The sequence below is a fragment of the Pecten maximus genome, chromosome 1 (genome assembly GCF_902652985.1).
Source record: "Pecten maximus chromosome 1, xPecMax1.1, whole genome shotgun sequence".
Classification (NCBI taxonomy): domain Eukaryota; kingdom Metazoa; phylum Mollusca; class Bivalvia; order Pectinida; family Pectinidae; genus Pecten; species Pecten maximus.
The window spans coordinates 50,092,190-50,111,980 of NC_047015.1; the positions used below are offsets into that span (position 1 = coordinate 50,092,190).

Consider the following 19,791-nt stretch of genomic DNA (forward strand, 5'->3'; position numbering starts at 1 on the left):
AATTAGGTTTGCAACAATCCTGCAGGGCAAACTACCGACATCATAATATAAGTTTACGAAATTATACTATATCCCAGCTTCACATAGATCGTTAATGCACCACACCTTGTTTCGCTGGGAGACACACAGGCTGTGCTGCATGCTGTTGATGATAGCCAAAGTGCATTGTATTCAGTAATCACTCACCAGGAGTGCAATACCCACGTGTCTGAATATATATAGGCCGGCAGAGGGTGTCCCTGTGGTGGCGGTTGTGGTGTGCGGGCCTACCAAAACAATCGCACTATTTGCCTAATTACAGTTGCAGTTCATCATTTACGAAGAGGTATTTTCGTATAATAGATACAGAAACAACAAGATATTGATTTTTAGACATATTTTCGGATAATTCAACATAGAAGGAGAACGAGAGGGGCTGTGAGCGCTGCCGTCTGTATAGGAATGTAATTGATAAAAAGACATAGAAGAAAGAAAAACAAACAAATAACTGATGTATATATTCAGTACTGTCAGTGCGAGACTGGGGATGCGTGACAACCTATACCATGCTTCAGAAAAGTACATATCGAGTTTCCAGTACAACGTAGGATTTAACCAATAAAACAAAGTTACTTGGTTGATTTCATGATGTCATCATTGTTATTTCTGGGAAAATGCGTAGATGGGGATTGCCTACAGTCCTAAGATTGAGAGTGAAGATATATATATATTTTCTGATTGTGTTTGCACAACATGTTACGTCATTAGATTGCGGGAAATATTGGATTGTTTTAAGCCGATCGAATGTAAGTCACATGTAGGTAACTGTTTGAACGGTAATAACATTTAAAATTTGGCGCCCGGACATGCTTCGTAAAGAGCCTCGATATTGGCTATTGTAAATTGGATTGATAGACAAAAATTGTACAACTTCGTATAAAGTATGGAATATGAAACTCACTACATGTATATATGTTTTTACCTCAACAATATAAATATATATATAGGGCCACAGGAAAATCATGTACTCATACATACCTATGAGGGGTATGGAATCTGCAGCTTTCGGTGTAGAGTCGGCGAGCAGCAACAGCAGCACGAAAAAGGCCACAAATACGTTCATACCTGTCGAGAAGAAAGCATCCATGTTTTACAAGGTACCTATATATAGTTACCTATATAGGGATACGTAACAATGTAATTAAGTTAAAGGTTACGCTAGATTAAGACAACAGTCCATCAATCTTCCCGAAAATCACCTATCCATACCAAAAACACTGTAACTTCCGATAGCACGGACAGGAAACTTAGCGAATCTTTAAGCTAAACGTTGCCTTGTCTGTTGGTTCATAGACAAGGTTGTTCGTCACTTTTAAATCAAGATTGAAGAAAAACACTTTTTGCTTTCGTGTAAAGTTAATAAAGGTTTGGTATTACGTTTTCCGGTTAGTGAAAGTGCTATTCGGGACATGTAGCTTGTTTTCTGATTGACACCCGTTTAATATTTAGTAAAAAATCTTTATCATGTAGTGTCCAGTAAAATATATTTATCATGTTATGTTCAGTATAAGAACTTCATCATATAATGTTCAGTAAAATATCCCCATCGTGTGGTGTTCAGTAAAACATCTCCATAAGGTTATGTTCGGTAAATGATTATCAGCGTGTGATGTTTAGTACAATATCTTCATCATTAGATGTTCAATAAAATATAGGTATCTTGTGATGTCGAGTCATAGATCGATACAGTTGGCACAGCGAAAAGACATATTTGTAAAAGAATTCAAAAACGAAAAATATCTCCTGAATTGACTGAAAAAAATCTTTTTTGTACGCTTCTTTGTAATCCCCTACAAGTTGAAAACATACAAGAAAGGATTCTGCAAATGTATGTGAAGAAATACTTGAGAGAACCTTTAATTTGTAGGTGCACTACCGTGTTCATTTTAATGACTTTACAAATCTAGATTATTTCTGTAATGGTCAGAAAGTTTAGTACCATGAAAAATATATAGACTTGTCTGATAAAGAACTCATCTGGAAAAAAATAATCGAAGTTTCGCCAAAATTCTTAATATAATTGGTGATGGTAACAATATAGTGAATTAAACACTAATTGTCGTACAACAAATTTAACTGGTTATTTCTTTTAGCACAGTTCATTCATGTAAATTACGTTTGATACTAACAAACGGTTATAGTAATCCAACTGGACTGTGTATCATGTTCCGGAATTACATGCACCACGGCTTACGACTGGCATATGACGTTAAAGGTTCTTTTTTAGACGATGTCAATATCACGTGATCACTATGGGAAGGACGAGAACCCTAATTGTGTTCATGCCTTGCTCTTTTACAGTTCAATGGTCATTATCATTTATTGGCTTGAGGCGTCGATGCATGGCTTGAGGCGTTGATGCATGGCTTGAGGTGTTGATGCATGGCTTGAGGTGTTGATGCATGGCTTGATGCGTTGATGTATGGCTTGAGGCGTTGGTGCATGGCTTGATGCGTTGATGTATGGCTTGAGGCGTTGGTGCATGGCTTGATGCGTTGATGTATGGCTTGAGGCGTTGGTGCATGGCTTGAGGCGTTGGTGCATGGCTTGGGGTGTTGGTGCATGGGTTGAGGCGTTAATGCATGGCTTGAGACGTTGATGTATGGCTTGAGGCGTTGATGTATGGCTTGAGGCGTTGATGTATGGCTTGAGGCGTTGATGTATGGCCTGAGGCGTTGGTGCATGGCTTGAGGCGTTGATGCATTGCTTGAAGAGTTGATGCATGATACTAGTGGGACAACATACAACGTGGGCATCAAGTGCGATGATCACAGAATATGGCGTGCGCACGTGCGTGTTATCATATATTGGACTGTGTGCATGTAGCTCGTCGTAAAAAGGAGCAATGGGTATTGAAATGATGTTGCAAACATTGATGAGGGACCCCACGACGATTCAAATCATTGTAATGTTTCAAATAAAGCAGAGTTTAAGACTGTATGATGGGATTAAAACTAAAAGACATCATTTCAAGATGATTCTTCTACCAGAAACACGCAAGATATACGACTTAGCTTTGTTTGCTCTCATGGAAATCAATGACGTAACTGGAAACGCCCCCTGTTTGCTGACGTTGGCCTAATTACACCTGTAGCATCTTGCATATTGCGTGCCTTCCCGAGTAACTTGATTTACGATGTATGCATTCCTCGATCGGATTCAAATTAGGATTGACGCAAAAAAACTTTGATGAATTCTTCCTTGATCTAATTCTAAAATATTTTCAGTGAATTTTGTCAACAATTAGCTGCTATTTCCCTCTAGCTGTGATTGAGTTAAGAAACTGGTGCACGGTAAGCATGAGTAAAATTTCCATATAATTGTAGGCAAATTCCTGTCGAAGAGTTTCAAAGGAAAATTTGAAGCTTCGCAGTTGTAACAGATGACATCTGAAATTGACATTTTATGGGAATTCGGAATTTGACGCGCGCATCGTGCACAAGAAATCAACCGGAATGTAGTAGTTTACGGCGAATTCAGATTCAGTAGAGCCCGTGAGCTTGACAAACTGAAGGTCAAAGGTCGATTCTAGCTTTATTTTTACTAATTGAATTGATACAAATATCGCACGTGCATTGTAATTTAAATGTTTAAATAAGGATACATACCAAACCCGAACCGTAAGAACTGTTAATGATGTCGAGATTGTTCTCAACAATCAGTCCTAAGATAGTAGATGTGTACAATGCAATTAGTGGAATAATCAAACGATCGGGATTTAAAATAATGTAATTATATTTTCATCTCTAACTCGTTTGAAGTTTCATTTGATGTCAATGTATCAAATTCTATTTTGCAGTTTTGAATTAATATGCCAACTTTCTCGGTTTTGAACAGGTTGCGAGTTCTGCCTCCTGCTGATATAAACAAATTTCATATTAATTGACGTTAGGTAACTTTAGCTGTTCGATTTTTGCTTACGTTGAATGAATGATCGCAATGTCTGGTGGCTTGCCCGGTGTTTCGAAAATGTCTAATGTCATGCTACCATATCTAGCCTTAAACATATACAGTGTTGAATCAAGGGTACCATCATCCTTAGACACTGTCTTCGAGTAATTTTAACTGTTGCAAGTACGTACATTGTAGAGGGCTAAAATTGCTCTGTCGGTAACTCCAGGCACAAGCGTCTGCTTCCAGTTAGTCACAACTTCAACTATATCAACAAGGTGTAACACTTGAGGATGAATCGACTGTGGAACGGAAGTAGACTTGATTGGTGGACAATTACACTTAGTATTGTTTATGGAGCTGTCAACCAATCAGATTCCCCCCTGCAGGCTGCTCTAAAACTACAGACTACTTCCGTTCCACAGTCGATGCATCGTCGGCTATCACGATCGCTTTTGATCCAGCATCTCATCAAGAATAGCATGCATTGATATTTAAGAATTCTAAACCAATGCACGAAGTTAATGTGCATTTTATATTTTATTCACATTTAACTTCAATTTAAAGTGAATCGAAGCCCATCCCTCACGTTCAATCGAGGAATCGAACCCTGGCCGCCTACGCTACCTCTGGGCCACCCGACCATTTTTTGCTGGTTTGTACTATGTAGGTATTGCGGATATTTTGGGATAAACCACGTGCCAAATTATAATTCTTTAGTACACATACACATATCTGACCCAAATGTGAAATAAATATGAATTTTCCCTCTATAGACACAATGCTCTAATTAGTCCGATCAATATTCATTGAGTAAAATGCTTTATGATAGTCCCAGGGTAGATTTAAAAACATAGCCGCAAGGGCAACTATAAGCCTTGCTTCAATACACAGATGAAGGCGAAAAATATGTCGATTCATAACGATAAGCAATCGAGTGAAAGAGTACCCAGATTATCTTAATATATATCAAGACTACCTCGAATAAACCAGAATTTATCCGAAAACGTTTCCTCCACAACATTCGATTAACGTTCTGATGTGTTTAGTTATGTATATGATGCATGCTCTACATTTTAAGCCAAAAATTAAACAGGTGTGTTTAAAGCATCGAGATATGAAGATTCTATTTTTAGAAAGAAACCATTCAATTTTCAGTAAAACAATATATGCATTTCAGGTGAAAGGTCTCGAGAATATGTCAGCAAAAATAATCTAGTTTGGTAAGGTTTATTCCTTATAAGGAATGTATAATATTGATCTCTCTCTTAGGGAGAGAGATAATTTTGGTAAGTAACATGTATGTAACACGGCTGAGGAGAAAATTGGCTAGAGACATGCCTGTCCAGAGGAGAATATCCATCAATATTATCTGCTGAGCATAACACTTCACAACACATCTTTCAAAGTCAACTATACCTTCCTATATTGGACTGATAATCCATACGGTTTAATTATTATATTTTTATAACAAGTCATTAAATGATCTGAAAGTCCAAGATTAATACATTAATACTACAGCTTGAACAAGACAGTCGAGACATGTGATGGTATCATAATTGATTTTGGATCAGTACGTAACCTCCATTACCAGACGAGCATGCCCTCCTCTTCCACTCACAATTGTTGTGTCACGGGGCACACAGAATTGCTATTTGCCTGTCTAGATGACGATAATTACCTGCCTACGGTTAGCCTAGCCTGCAGCGGAAGGTTTCGGGAGGGCGGAACTAGCTCCATCACCCCACATGTATATCTGGCTCACCGCGTGCACTTGGAGCTCAATGAGAAAATGGTCGATATCCGACTTTTAGGTAATAAAGCTGTGTAACGGACTTCCTGTTACAAACATTACGACTCCTTAATGGCTATGAAAATTGATACACCTATTCAAGTTCGATATCCTGTACGTAAAGTATCGTTAAGTTCGAAACTTGCCATTTTCTGTCCTTCATGTCTACGCCCAAGGTCGAATCTGAAACAGGTTCCTCACACAAGCTTAAACGAATAAGTACGCTCTTCTAGACTTTTGACACACTCTAAAATTTCCTTCCTTTCATGTCGAGAGAATCGCTATGGCAACTTGTCTATCCTATGGCTTATTCGACTCTAGTCAATATCAGCCATTTTTGTCAAGGTCATGTGAGAGTATAGAGCTAAGGATATCGCTAACGCAAGAATTGAAGCAAACACAACGTAGATACATGTATGTATGTGTTTACGTATACCTCGATAAAGGAGATTTGCATATTCGATAATGTTAGCATACATACACCATATCTAAGTGTGATCCGTATCAGATAGCCACATATGTACCGTATATGTTCACTTCCGGTAACAAATTCTCGGATTGTCTGCCGCCGATGTATCACAGCCAGATTTTAAAAGTTTGACGTGTTTTATATGTATTTTAGTATATAAACCAAACCCGGTCCATGAATATTGATAACGTGTGGTATATATAATAAAATATTTACTTCATATTTGTCCACGATAAGGAACACTCTACATGTATCATTTCCCCTATAATTATGTTGGACATATCTCGGTCAAATCCATATTTGCCCTGCACGCGCTATATCTGCCCTAGCCGTTCCATATTTACTCTAATTTTTTAATTCTTTTTATTTAATGACATATCTTGATTCATGGTCAGTAACATGCGAGTAAAATATTTCAATATTTTTATTTCAATGTAATAGACATACGAGACTTACTAGAGAAACTGCCCTCGGACAAGATCTGACATTTTTAATAGTTGTGAATTCTGTATATGTTCTATACGCAAACTGCCTGTAACTAGCTTTATTTACATTCATCCTGACTTTCCTGGGTATGCAAGAAATTTGGATTTCATTTTGAAGATATACATGTATATAGTGAATCTCCTAATGCAAATTTCGGTTTAACAGGAGGGTTTAGACGATAACGTAAAGGAAAGTAAGTATACAAAAGGAACTTTTCACCGTTCGCTCAAAATATGGCTGGATGTTACTTACCTAGAACGAGTTTGGCCGGTGATTCCGGAGGAACCCAGAAAATGACCAGCGTAAGGGTTGAGAGCAGAGCACACGGAAGGATAAGTATAAAACTGTAGAACGCCACTTTCCGTTTGATGCTTAAATGGAACGTCAAATCCGGATAGGGCGTATCGGGACAACACTCATAAAATTCCTCTCTCCGGATGGCAAAGTTTTCCGTAATCGTCCATTCCGTCCCTTTCATATAATCGGACAGTGAAAATTGTTCTAGATCATCCTTGAACTGTAAGCCTAATTTCTTGCCATCGTACGTCCATGAGCCAAATTTGAGCTTGCATTTCTGCTCGTCAAATGGGAAATATGTCGTGTCGAATTGACAGGAGCTTCTCAAAATCGCCTGAGGCATCCATAGCACATGGCCACTAGATGCCACAACAACTAGGGCTTCTCTTTGCTCCTTCAACCGTGGATCAGCACTGCAACGGTAAGGGAGAAACATTAAGTATCATGTTTTAAGGGATTCAACGTCCTCGTAAAAGATAGGTCGTATGAGGACGGATACCCAGGAAACATCTTTAGTAAGAAAACAAAGCAAAGACAGACAGCGTTTTTGAGATAAGAAGGACAGACCCAAGATCCAAAGTGTTGCAACATGGGAAGAAGCTCTACTGTATTTTGATCTCTTCAGTCTCCCGTTAAGATATTTTTTTCAGAGGACCCACTTAAACTCGCTTTCTACTATCAATATGCAGTGGAACACAGCAGGCCTTATTCTTCCCCATTGTTCCCTGAAATGAAGACAAAGGAGAAACCACCCTCGACCCTGTAGGTGGTTGCCAGAATAAGTCGCCTCTTACGACATGCAGTAAAATACAACAGGCATATTATTTTCCCACTTCCGGGCAGTTCTTGGAGCATTTAGAATCGTGTACATCAATGGTATACAGTTAGCATCTTCTTTGCAACAATGCCGTATATTGAAATTGATATCGAAATATAAAAAAAACACACACAAAAATAAACAAACAAACAAAAACGGCAAAACGTATAGCAGAGATAAGCGGAAATTGAACTTAATAGGTCATTTGATAATGTATGTAATAAAATAACGCCGTTCAATATAAAAATGAGATTTTAAATAGAAAATAATGGTATTAAGGAAATATCTTGAGGGATAACGGAATGTCCAGAATATTAGATGACGGGAAATATTTCTATCCGAGACCAAAATGCCTAATAACCTTTGGTTAATTGTCAAATATGGATATGTTGATTAGGATTTCAATTTCGCATGAATCATGTCTTTCACACTTCACACGAGAACGGTTATTAGTTGGTAAGTTTGTTTGTATGGAAATTAGCACAATTGCAACAGCCAGGGTCATATATGAAAGCATTATTGCAAGGGGATAACAAGGACATGGCGTACCAGTGATACGCCATAGAGATACTTAGTGACATCAGGGATACACCATGGGGTTACTTAATGACATCAGGAATACACCATGGGGATACTTAGTGACATCAGGAATACACCATGGGGTTACTTAGTGACATCAGGGATACACCACGGGGATACTTAGTGACATCAGGAATACACCATAGGGATACTTAGTGACATCAGGAATACACCATGGGGATACTTAGTGACACCAGGAATACACCATAGAGATACTTAGTGACATCATGAATACACCATGAGGATACTTAGTGACATCATGAATACACCATGGGAATACTTAGTGACATCAGGGATACACCATGGGGATACTTAGTGACATCAATGATACACCATAGAGATACTTAGTGACATCAGGAATACAACATGGGGATACTTAGTGACACCAGGAATACACCAAAGAGATACTTAGTGACATCATGAATACACCATGAGGATACTTAGTGACATCATGAATACACCATGGGAATACTTAGTGACATCAGGAATACACTATGGGGATACTTAGTGACATCAGGAATACACCATGGGGATACCTAGTGACATCAATAATACACCATGGGGATACTTAGTGACATCAGGGATACACCATGGGATACTTAGTGACATCAATGATACACCATGGAGATACTTAGTGACATCAGGAATACACTATTGGAATACTTAGTGACATCAGGAATACACCATGGGAATACTTAGTGACATCAGGAACACACCATAGAGATACTTAGTGACATTAGGAATACACCATGGGGATACTTTGTGACATCAGGAATACACCATGGGGATACTTACTTATATCAGGAATACACCATGGGAATACTTAGTGACATCAGGAATACACCATGGGGATACTTACTTATATCAGGAATACACCATGGGAATACTTAGTGACATCAGGAATACACCATGGGGATACTTTGTGACATCAATAATACACCATAGAGATACGTAGTAACATCAATAATACACCATGGGAATACTTAGTGACATCAGGAATACACAATTGAGATACTTAGTGACATCAGGAACACACCATAGAGATACTTAGTGACATTAGGAATACACCATGGGAATACTTAGTGACATCAGGAATACACCATAGAGATATTTAGTGACATTAGGAATACACCTGGGGATACTTAGTGACATCAGGAATACACCATGGGGATACTTAGTGACATCAGGAATACACCATGGGGATACTTAGTGACATCAGGAATACACCATGGGGATACTTAGTAACATCAGGAATACACCATGGGGATACTTAGTGACATCAGGAACACACCATTGCGATATTTAGTGACATCAGGAACACACCATAGAGATACTTAGTGACATTAGGAATACACCATGGTAATACTTAGTGACATCAGGAATACACCATTGAGATACTTAGTGACATCGGGAATACACCATGGGGTTACTTAGTGACATCAGGAATACACCATGGGGATACTTAGTGACATCAGGAACACACCATGGGGATACTTACTTATATCAGGAATACACCATGGGGATACTTAGTGACATCAGGAATACACCATGGGAATACTTAGTGACATCAGGAATACACCATGGGGATACTTAGTGACATCAGGAATACACCATGGGGATACTTAGTGACATCAGGAATACACCATGGGAATACTTAGTGACATCAGGAATACACCATGGGGATACTTAGTGACATCAGGAATACACCATGGGGATACTTAGTGACATCAGGAATACACCATGGGGATACTTAGTAACATCAGGAATACACCATGGGGACACTTATTGACATCAGGAACACACCATTGCGATACTTAGTGACATCAGGAACACACCATAGAGATACTTAGTGACATTAGGAATACACCATGGGGTTACTTAGTGACATCAGGAATACACCATGGGGATACTTAGTGACATCAGGAACACACCATGGGGATACTTACTTATATCAGGAATACACCATGGGGATATGTAGTGACATCAGGATTACACCATTGGGATACTTAGTGACATCAATAATACACCATGGGGTTACTTAGTGATATCAGGAATACACCATGGGGATACTCAGTGACATCAGGAATACACCATGGGGATACTTAGTGACATCAGGAATACACCATGGGGATACTTAGTGACATCAGGAATACACCATGGGGATACTTAGTGACATCAGGAATACACCATGGGGATACTTAGTGACATCAATAATACACCATGGGGATACTTAGTGACATCAGGAATACACCATGGGGATACTTAGTGACATCAGGAATACACCATGGGGATACTTCGTGACATCAGGGATACACCATGCGGATACTTACTTATATCAGGAATACACCATGGGATATGTAGTGACATCAGGATTACACCATTGGAATACTTAGTGACATCAATAATACACCATGGGGATACTCAGTGACATCAGGAATACACCATGGGGATACTTAGTGACATCAGGAATACACCATGGGGATACTTAGTGACATCAGGAATACACCATGGGGATACTTAGTAACATCAGGAATACACCATGGGGACACTTATTGACATCAGGAACACACCATTGCGATACTTAGTGACATCAGGAACACACCATAGAGATACTTAGTGACATTAGGAATACACCATGGGGATACTTAGTGACATCAGGAATACACCATGGGGATACTTAGTGACATCAGGAATACACCATGGGGATACTTAGTGACATCAATAATACACCATGGGGATACTTAATGACATCAGGAATACACCATTGTGATACTTCGTGACATCAGGGATACACCATGGGGATACTTACTTATATCAGGAATACACCATGGGGATATGTAGTGACATCAGGATTACACCTTTGGGATACTTAGTGACATCAATAATACACCATGGGGTTACTTAGTGATATCAGGAATACACCATGGGGATACTCAGTGACACCAGGAATACACCATGGGGATACTTACTTATATCAGGAATACACCATGGGGATACTTAGTGACATCAGGAATACACCATGGGGATACTTCGTGACATCAGGGATACACCATGCGGATACTTACTTATATCAGGAATACACCATGGGGATATGTAGTGACATCAGGATTACACCATTGGAATACTTAGTGAATTCAATAATACACCATGGGGATACTCAGTGACATCAGGAATACACCATGGGGATACTTAGTGACATCAGGAATACACCATGGGGATACTTAGTGACATCAGGAATACACCATGGGGATACTTAGTGACATCAATAATACACCATGGGGATACTTAATGACATCAGGAATACACCATTGGGATACTTCGTGACATCAGGGATACACCATGGGGATACTTACTTATATCAGGAATACACCATGGGGATATGTAGTGACATCAGGATTACACCTTTGGGATACTTAATGACATCAATAATACACCATGGGGTTACTTAGTGATATCAGGAATACACCATGGGGATACTCAGTGACACCAGGAATACACCATGGGGATACTTACTTATATCAGGAATACACCATGGGGATATGTAGTGACATCAGGATTACACCTTTGGGATACTTAGTGACATCAATAATACACCATGGGGTTACTTAGTGATATCAGGAATACACCATGGGGATACTTAGTGACATAAGGAACACACCATTGCGATATTTATTGACATCAGGAACACACCATAGAGATACTTAGTGACATTAGGAATACACCATGGTAATACTTAGTGACATCAGGAATACACCATGGAGATACTTAGTGACATCAGGAATACACCATGGGGTTACTTAGTGACATCAGGAATACACCATGGGGATACTTAGTGACATCAGGAACACACCATGGGGATACTTACTTATATCAGGAATACACCATGGGGATACTTAGTGACATCAGGAATACAGCATGGGAATACTTAGTGACATCAGGAATACACCATGGGGATACTTAGTGACATCAGGAATACACCATGGGGATACTTAGTGACATCAGGAATACACCATGGGAATACTTAGTGACATCAGGAATACACCATGGGGATACTTAGTGACATCAGGAAAACACCATGGGGATACTTAGTGACATCAGGAATACACCATGGGGATACTTAGTAACATCAGGAATACACCATGAGGACACTTAGTGACATCAGGAACACACCATTGCGATACTTAGTGACATCAGGAACACACCATAGAGATACTTAGTGACATTAGGAATACACCATGGGGTTACTTAGTGACATCAGGAATACACCATGGGGATACTTAGTGACATCAGGAACACACCATGGGGATACTTACTTATATCAGGAATACACCATGGGGATATGTAGTGACATCAGGATTACACCATTGGAATACTTAGTGACATCAATAATACACCATGGGGATACTCAGTGACATCAGGAATACACCATGGGGATACTTAGTGACATCAGGAATACACCATGGGGATACTTAGTGACATCAGGAATACACCATGGGGATACTTAGTGACATCAATAATACACCATGGGGATACTTAATGACATCAGGAATACACCATTGTGATACTTCGTGACATCAGGGATACACCATGGGGATACTTACTTATATCAGGAATACACCATGGGGATATGTAGTGACATCAGGATTACACCTTTGGGATACTTAGTGACATCAATAATACACCATGGGGTTACTTAGTGATATCAGGAATACACCATGGGGATACTCAGTGACACCAGGAATACACCATGGGGATACTTACTTATATCAGGAATACACCATGGGGATACTTAGTGACATCAGGAATACACCATGGGGATACTTCGTGACATCAGGGATACACCATGCGGATACTTACTTATATCAGGAATACACCATGGGGATATGTAGTGACATCAGGATTACACCATTGGAATACTTAGTGAATTCAATAATACACCATGGGGATACTCAGTGACATCAGGAATACACCATGGGGATACTTAGTGACATCAGGAATACACCATGGGGATACTTAGTGACATCAGGAATACACCATGGGGATACTTAGTGACATCAATAATACACCATGGGGATACTTAATGACATCAGGAATACACCATTGGGATACTTCGTGACATCAGGGATACACCATGGGGATACTTACTTATATCAGGAATACACCATGGGGATATGTAGTGACATCAGGATTACACCTTTGGGATACTTAATGACATCAATAATACACCATGGGGTTACTTAGTGATATCAGGAATACACCATGGGGATACTCAGTGACACCAGGAATACACCATGGGGATACTTACTTATATCAGGAATACACCATGGGGATATGTAGTGACATCAGGATTACACCTTTGGGATACTTAGTGACATCAATAATACACCATGGGGTTACTTAGTGATATCAGGAATACACCATGGGGATACTTAGTGACATAAGGAACACACCATTGCGATATTTATTGACATCAGGAACACACCATAGAGATACTTAGTGACATTAGGAATACACCATGGTAATACTTAGTGACATCAGGAATACACCATGGAGATACTTAGTGACATCAGGAATACACCATGGGGTTACTTAGTGACATCAGGAATACACCATGGGGATACTTAGTGACATCAGGAACACACCATGGGGATACTTACTTATATCAGGAATACACCATGGGGATACTTAGTGACATCAGGAATACAGCATGGGAATACTTAGTGACATCAGGAATACACCATGGGGATACTTAGTGACATCAGGAATACACCATGGGGATACTTAGTGACATCAGGAATACACCATGGGAATACTTAGTGACATCAGGAATACACCATGGGGATACTTAGTGACATCAGGAAAACACCATGGGGATACTTAGTGACATCAGGAATACACCATGGGGATACTTAGTAACATCAGGAATACACCATGAGGACACTTAGTGACATCAGGAACACACCATTGCGATACTTAGTGACATCAGGAACACACCATAGAGATACTTAGTGACATTAGGAATACACCATGGGGTTACTTAGTGACATCAGGAATACACCATGGGGATACTTAGTGACATCAGGAACACACCATGGGGATACTTACTTATATCAGGAATACACCATGGGGATACTTAGTGACATCAGGATTACACCATTGGGATACTTAGTGACATCAATAATACACCATGGGGTTACTTAGTGATATCAGGAATACACCATGGGGATACTCAGTGACATCAGGAATACACCATGGGGATACTTAGTGACATCAGGAATACACCATGGGGATACTTAGTGACATCAGGAATACACCATGGGGATACTTAGTGACATCAGGAATACACCATGGGGATACTTAGTGACATCAATAATACACCATGGGGATACTTAGTGACATCAGGAATACACCATGGGGATACTTAGTGACATCAGGAACACATCATAGAGATACTTAGTGACATTAGGAATACACCATGGGAATACTTAGTGACATCAGGAATACACCATAGAGATACTTAGTGACATCAGGAATACACCATGGGGATACTTAGTGACATCAATAATACACCATGGGGATACTTAGTGACATCAGGAATACACCATGGGAATACTTAGTGACATCAGGAATACACCATGGGGATACTTAGTAACATCAGGAATACACCATGGGGATACTTAGTGACATCAGGAATACACCATGGGGATACTTCGTGACATCAGGGATACACCATGCGGATACTTACTTATATCAGGAATACACCATGGGGATATGTAGTGACATCAGGATTACACCATTGGAATACTTAGTGACATCAATAATACACCATGGGGATACTCAGTGACATCAGGAATACACCATGGGGATACTTAGTGACATCAGGAATACACCATGGGGATACTTAGTGACATCAGGAATACACCATGGGGATACTTAGTGACATCAATAATACACCATGGGGATACTTAGTGACATCAGGAATACACCATTGGGATACTTCGTGACATCAGGGATACACCATGGGGATACTTACTTATATCAGGAATACACCATGGGGATATGTAGTGACATCAGGATTACACCTTTGGGATACTTAGTGACATCAATAATACACCATGGGGTTACTTAGTGATATCAGGAATACACCATGGGAATACTCAGTGACATCAGGAATACACCATGGGGATACTTAGTGACATCAGGAATACACCATGGGGATACTTAGTGACATCAGGAATACACCATGGGGATACTTAGTGACATCAGGAATACACCATGGGGATACTTAGTGACATCAATAATACACCATGGGGATACTTAGTGACATCAGGAATACACCATTGGGATACTATCAGATAACAAGACTATTTCAAGGGAATACCAAGAAAATACCGTACTAAGGAGACATCAAAGGGATGCAAGGGAAACACCAAGGGGACACAAAGTGCATAACAAAGGGATGTCAAGGCGTTACCTAGCAATGACAATAGTGACAACAAGGGGAGATAACATGGGAATACGAAATGGACACCAAAGGGATACCAAGGGAATACCATTGAGATACAGAGGGGATACCAAGGGGGACTAAGGAGACAAAAAGGGGATACCAAGGGGGAACCAAGGAGACAAAAAGGGGATACCAAGGAGGGACCAAGGAGACAAAAGGGGGATACTAAGAGGAAACCAAGGTGTCAGCATTTAAAACGAACAAAGCATCAAAGAAAGAGCAGAAATGGACGAGGGTAATCATTGACATCCTTGATAAAGACAATAGGACGGAAGATGATGTACCATATTCGTCCTACTTCTAAAGACAAACGCTTTCCCTATGCAAGGCAAATAATTTACAACGAAGGCTCAACGTTAGGAATTGGAAAACAAAGCCACATACAACTGGTGAATAAAATCATACACACACACAGATATGTTGTAAAACTTGAAAACGTTTGATGTTTTGAACCTTTGTGGTTGCTCTAGATACATTGAATTACACACATCGAATACTGTTGTGTTATTTTTATATAATTGTTGCATAGGTAACCACGACATGTGAACCCAGGAAATATTTTGAAAGCCTCAAACTACAAGGGAAAGTACATAAATGTTTTATGTCTTTCAGTAACCAGTCAACTATGTCCATATTGACCAAATAATAATGCCAAAGTCCCAAACCTTGTTATGATAGGTAATTACCATCAGGTCTTCGATTTTGTTTCGATTCATTTCCCAGACAAACCTTGAGCTTATTTTAGGGAATAGTAATTGATGATTATGTTTGTTAATTAGATGGGTATTCAGTGTACGGGTATACCCGAACGATCTGTGAAAACAAAACTAACAAACAACTTGCTAACTACCTTTTCTCTAAATGAACTTAAGCCACACTGTCAAAGGAAATTGCATAATTTAATGTATTTTATTTCAAACCACAAATATTGAACGAGCAGGATAGATGCTGCAACAATTAAATGCCCATGCTTATTGACCAATTCAAGACGTCGTTAATCGTTTGGTAGAAGTTCCGAAAGCAAGATAGAACATATTAAGGTTAAGGTTGTTTGTCCTTTAATATAGGAACTGCGCATCCCGTCGTGCGTTGCGTGTCAGAATGAAAATTAATATTCCAAATGTAATTTGGATTTTCTTTTTATTGTTTTCTTTCTCAATTCTACTTTTAACAATAAGAAATTGATTTAATAATAAAACATAGATTATTCCATATTTTACCAATTGTATTATTTATTTCCCCAATGAAATATAAAAAAAATATCAACTTGATGAAATGTTCAAATCATCACTTCTTATATCACCATGGTAATATATAACTTTGTGACCAATCAAAATGGTGCTTTTTATTTATCGCATTTAACTCCGCCGATTTCTTGAATCAGATACAATTGAAGCGAATGTAGAAGAAGGGATTATTTCGCTGCGTGACTGCATTCATATTGAAATTGTTGATAAAATACTTATTAACAACAGTTTTGTTAAGCAAAATCTACAGGGGAACAACAGAAAAAAAACCGTTGAAATTGCATTCCGCACCGCATTCAAAATGGTACTGTCTTGTTGTGACGCGTAACGTCATAGATATACGCCAACACATATCATTATACAGATGCTCGTACTTTTTTACGCATTTTTTCTCTTTTTCCGTCATCTACAAACTAAATACACATAATTTAGATAGTTTACCGTTGAATAAAACATACATTTTGCTATTATGTCGGAATATATCGGTGATTTTCAATGGTACCACGATATTCTGTCATTCTCTTGAAATATATGACATATTCAACGGTAAACCATTCAATAACTTCTATATATTAAATAATAATGAACATCAACAGCGATTTTCATCAGGTATGGATATTTTGTGCGGCCATTTGGGTTGATTGTTTCAAGCTATAGTGTTGAGCATCATTTGAAATTGGCAACGTCAATTAAGAAAAATGCGATAGTTAGAAGGACAGCAAAATTGATTATGATAGTGGTTCTTATGACCTATATGCTTTACTGATATATCAAAACTAGCTGACAGATTTCCAAGATGGTCATGGCGTCCAACATACCAATCCGATATTGTGTGAGATTTCATGAGGTTTGTTTTAGACTTACAAGTTATAAAGAACAATGTCCGGTAGCCATACTCGGTCGTGCGGCACGTGCACTGTTTCGATGTTCTCGTGTTCTGAGGCGTTCCAAGTCAGCATCACGTCTTTCCATGTCTGTAAAGCAAGTAAAAATGAATTTTAGAAAAGCACAACAATATTGCCGTTCAAAACATTTCTATGAGCGAAGCAATCCATTTTCTTTCCATAATTTCCATATAAAAAGCCAATACAATTTCCAATAACTAAATTTTGCTTGCACACATTAAGTTATGAATACATTTTAACTTTAACAATAAAAGTAAGCAACAATATACATTTCTTTTTAGTATGTTTGCGATATTGCAAAGATACAGCCTTTAGCTATGTGTGTCTATAAGCTAATTTCTATCGCTCGTCACGATTAATCCTCTGCATTCGAGTTTAGACTGCACTTCCAAAACATAATTTTATTTCATCAAATGGTATGAGACGGATCACCACACACATGTACTTATAGCAGAATTTTACAGCTAGCTTCAAGGAAACGTCGTTCATTGCATTTTAACTTCAGTATAACTAATGGTTTAATGCAATTAAATAATAGTCCTTATCAGTATCAGAACGATTCATACAAGTCGACAGCTAAACTGATTTCGTGTATCAACGTTCATAGCTAAAGATAACTAATGGGAAAAGTATTTCTAAAATAATATTAAGTTAAATTATACTGTAAAAATAAATGAAAAAAGTGTTTTGCACATTAATTAAAAGTGTTTGAATAAAATTCTACCACAATGAATATTCATTAATGATGAACCTTTGGTGAGGTCAATATTTGATTCTACCAGGTTGATATAATACCATATCAACCGAATAAAAGGTCCTTAATTTTTATATTAGATATTAATTTGTTTGCAAAAAAGGAATTTAATTAAATTTATCTTTATAACAGGGAATATCCGATGCGCTATTGTGAAGTCATAATAATATAAAGTCAAAATAATGCAATATTCACTAAGTATTTTTAAAAGTAAAAACATTACTCAATATCTCGGTGTTATCGAGTAATTATTAACGTGAAATACTGTTTATCGTAGTCATCACATTTCCAATATATTAAGTAGTTTTTGGGGAATCTGAAGATGTAATGACAGTTTAACATCTTGGTATTTGCTTTACAGAAAAAGATTTTAAGATGTGAAGTGTGAAAAAAAAACCTAGCTGTGCCACTTTCCATCTTTGACGTTTGCGTGGTAAAATATCGCCCCTATTGTGCGAAAGTTTACCGAACAAAGCAGGCTCTTTTATTGTCCTTCAGAATGACACCAAGTCATTCCTACGCTTTATTGGCAAATTATTTTCAGAGAGGAAAGAATGAAATCAATATAGCTATTCTGCCTAGAAACACTGTTAAGGTTACGAAAGCGAAGTGATATCGTGACCATCTATAAAATATAGCCAATTTTCAGATATCCAACATAGGTATAAAGCAGACATACTACAGCAGGTGAAAATGCGTTAAACAAATTATTTCAATTAATAAATGGTTAGTTTGATAAATATTTGGCGTCGTGAGCCGACGTTTTCGACAAAAAAATGGTAGAACAAGGAATTCGGGACATAAATATGGTTACCTACTAAAGCCCCATAACCCTACCGTAACCTGGACAAGACAGCATAGCACGCATTATATCAGCTATAACATTTAAGGTGTCTACACATAAGAGGTAATTATTGCTCTTGTTGTCTCAAATGTATGACTAAATTTTATCTGTTCTCTTTCCCGACATTTGCTTTTTTCCTCATGCCTCCCATAGTACCACTTTTC

At 38.4% G+C, this 19,791-nt stretch overlaps 1 protein-coding gene across 2 annotated transcripts in view; it reads right to left on the bottom strand.

Moving 5' to 3' along the window:
- LOC117337027 (acetylcholine receptor subunit alpha-1-B-like) overlaps positions 1 to 19,791 on the bottom strand; it is a 100,633-nt gene that overhangs the window by 19,983 nt on the left and 60,859 nt on the right. For both annotated transcript variants that reach the window (XM_033897779.1, XM_033897787.1), the window contains exons 3-5: positions 17,989 to 18,098; positions 6,930 to 7,387; positions 1,018 to 1,104 (exon numbers count right to left, since the gene is read on the bottom strand). In XM_033897779.1, coding sequence (XP_033753670.1) covers positions 1,018 to 1,104; positions 6,930 to 7,387; positions 17,989 to 18,098 — 655 coding nt within the window. The remainder of the gene's footprint in view (positions 1 to 1,017; positions 1,105 to 6,929; positions 7,388 to 17,988; positions 18,099 to 19,791) is intronic.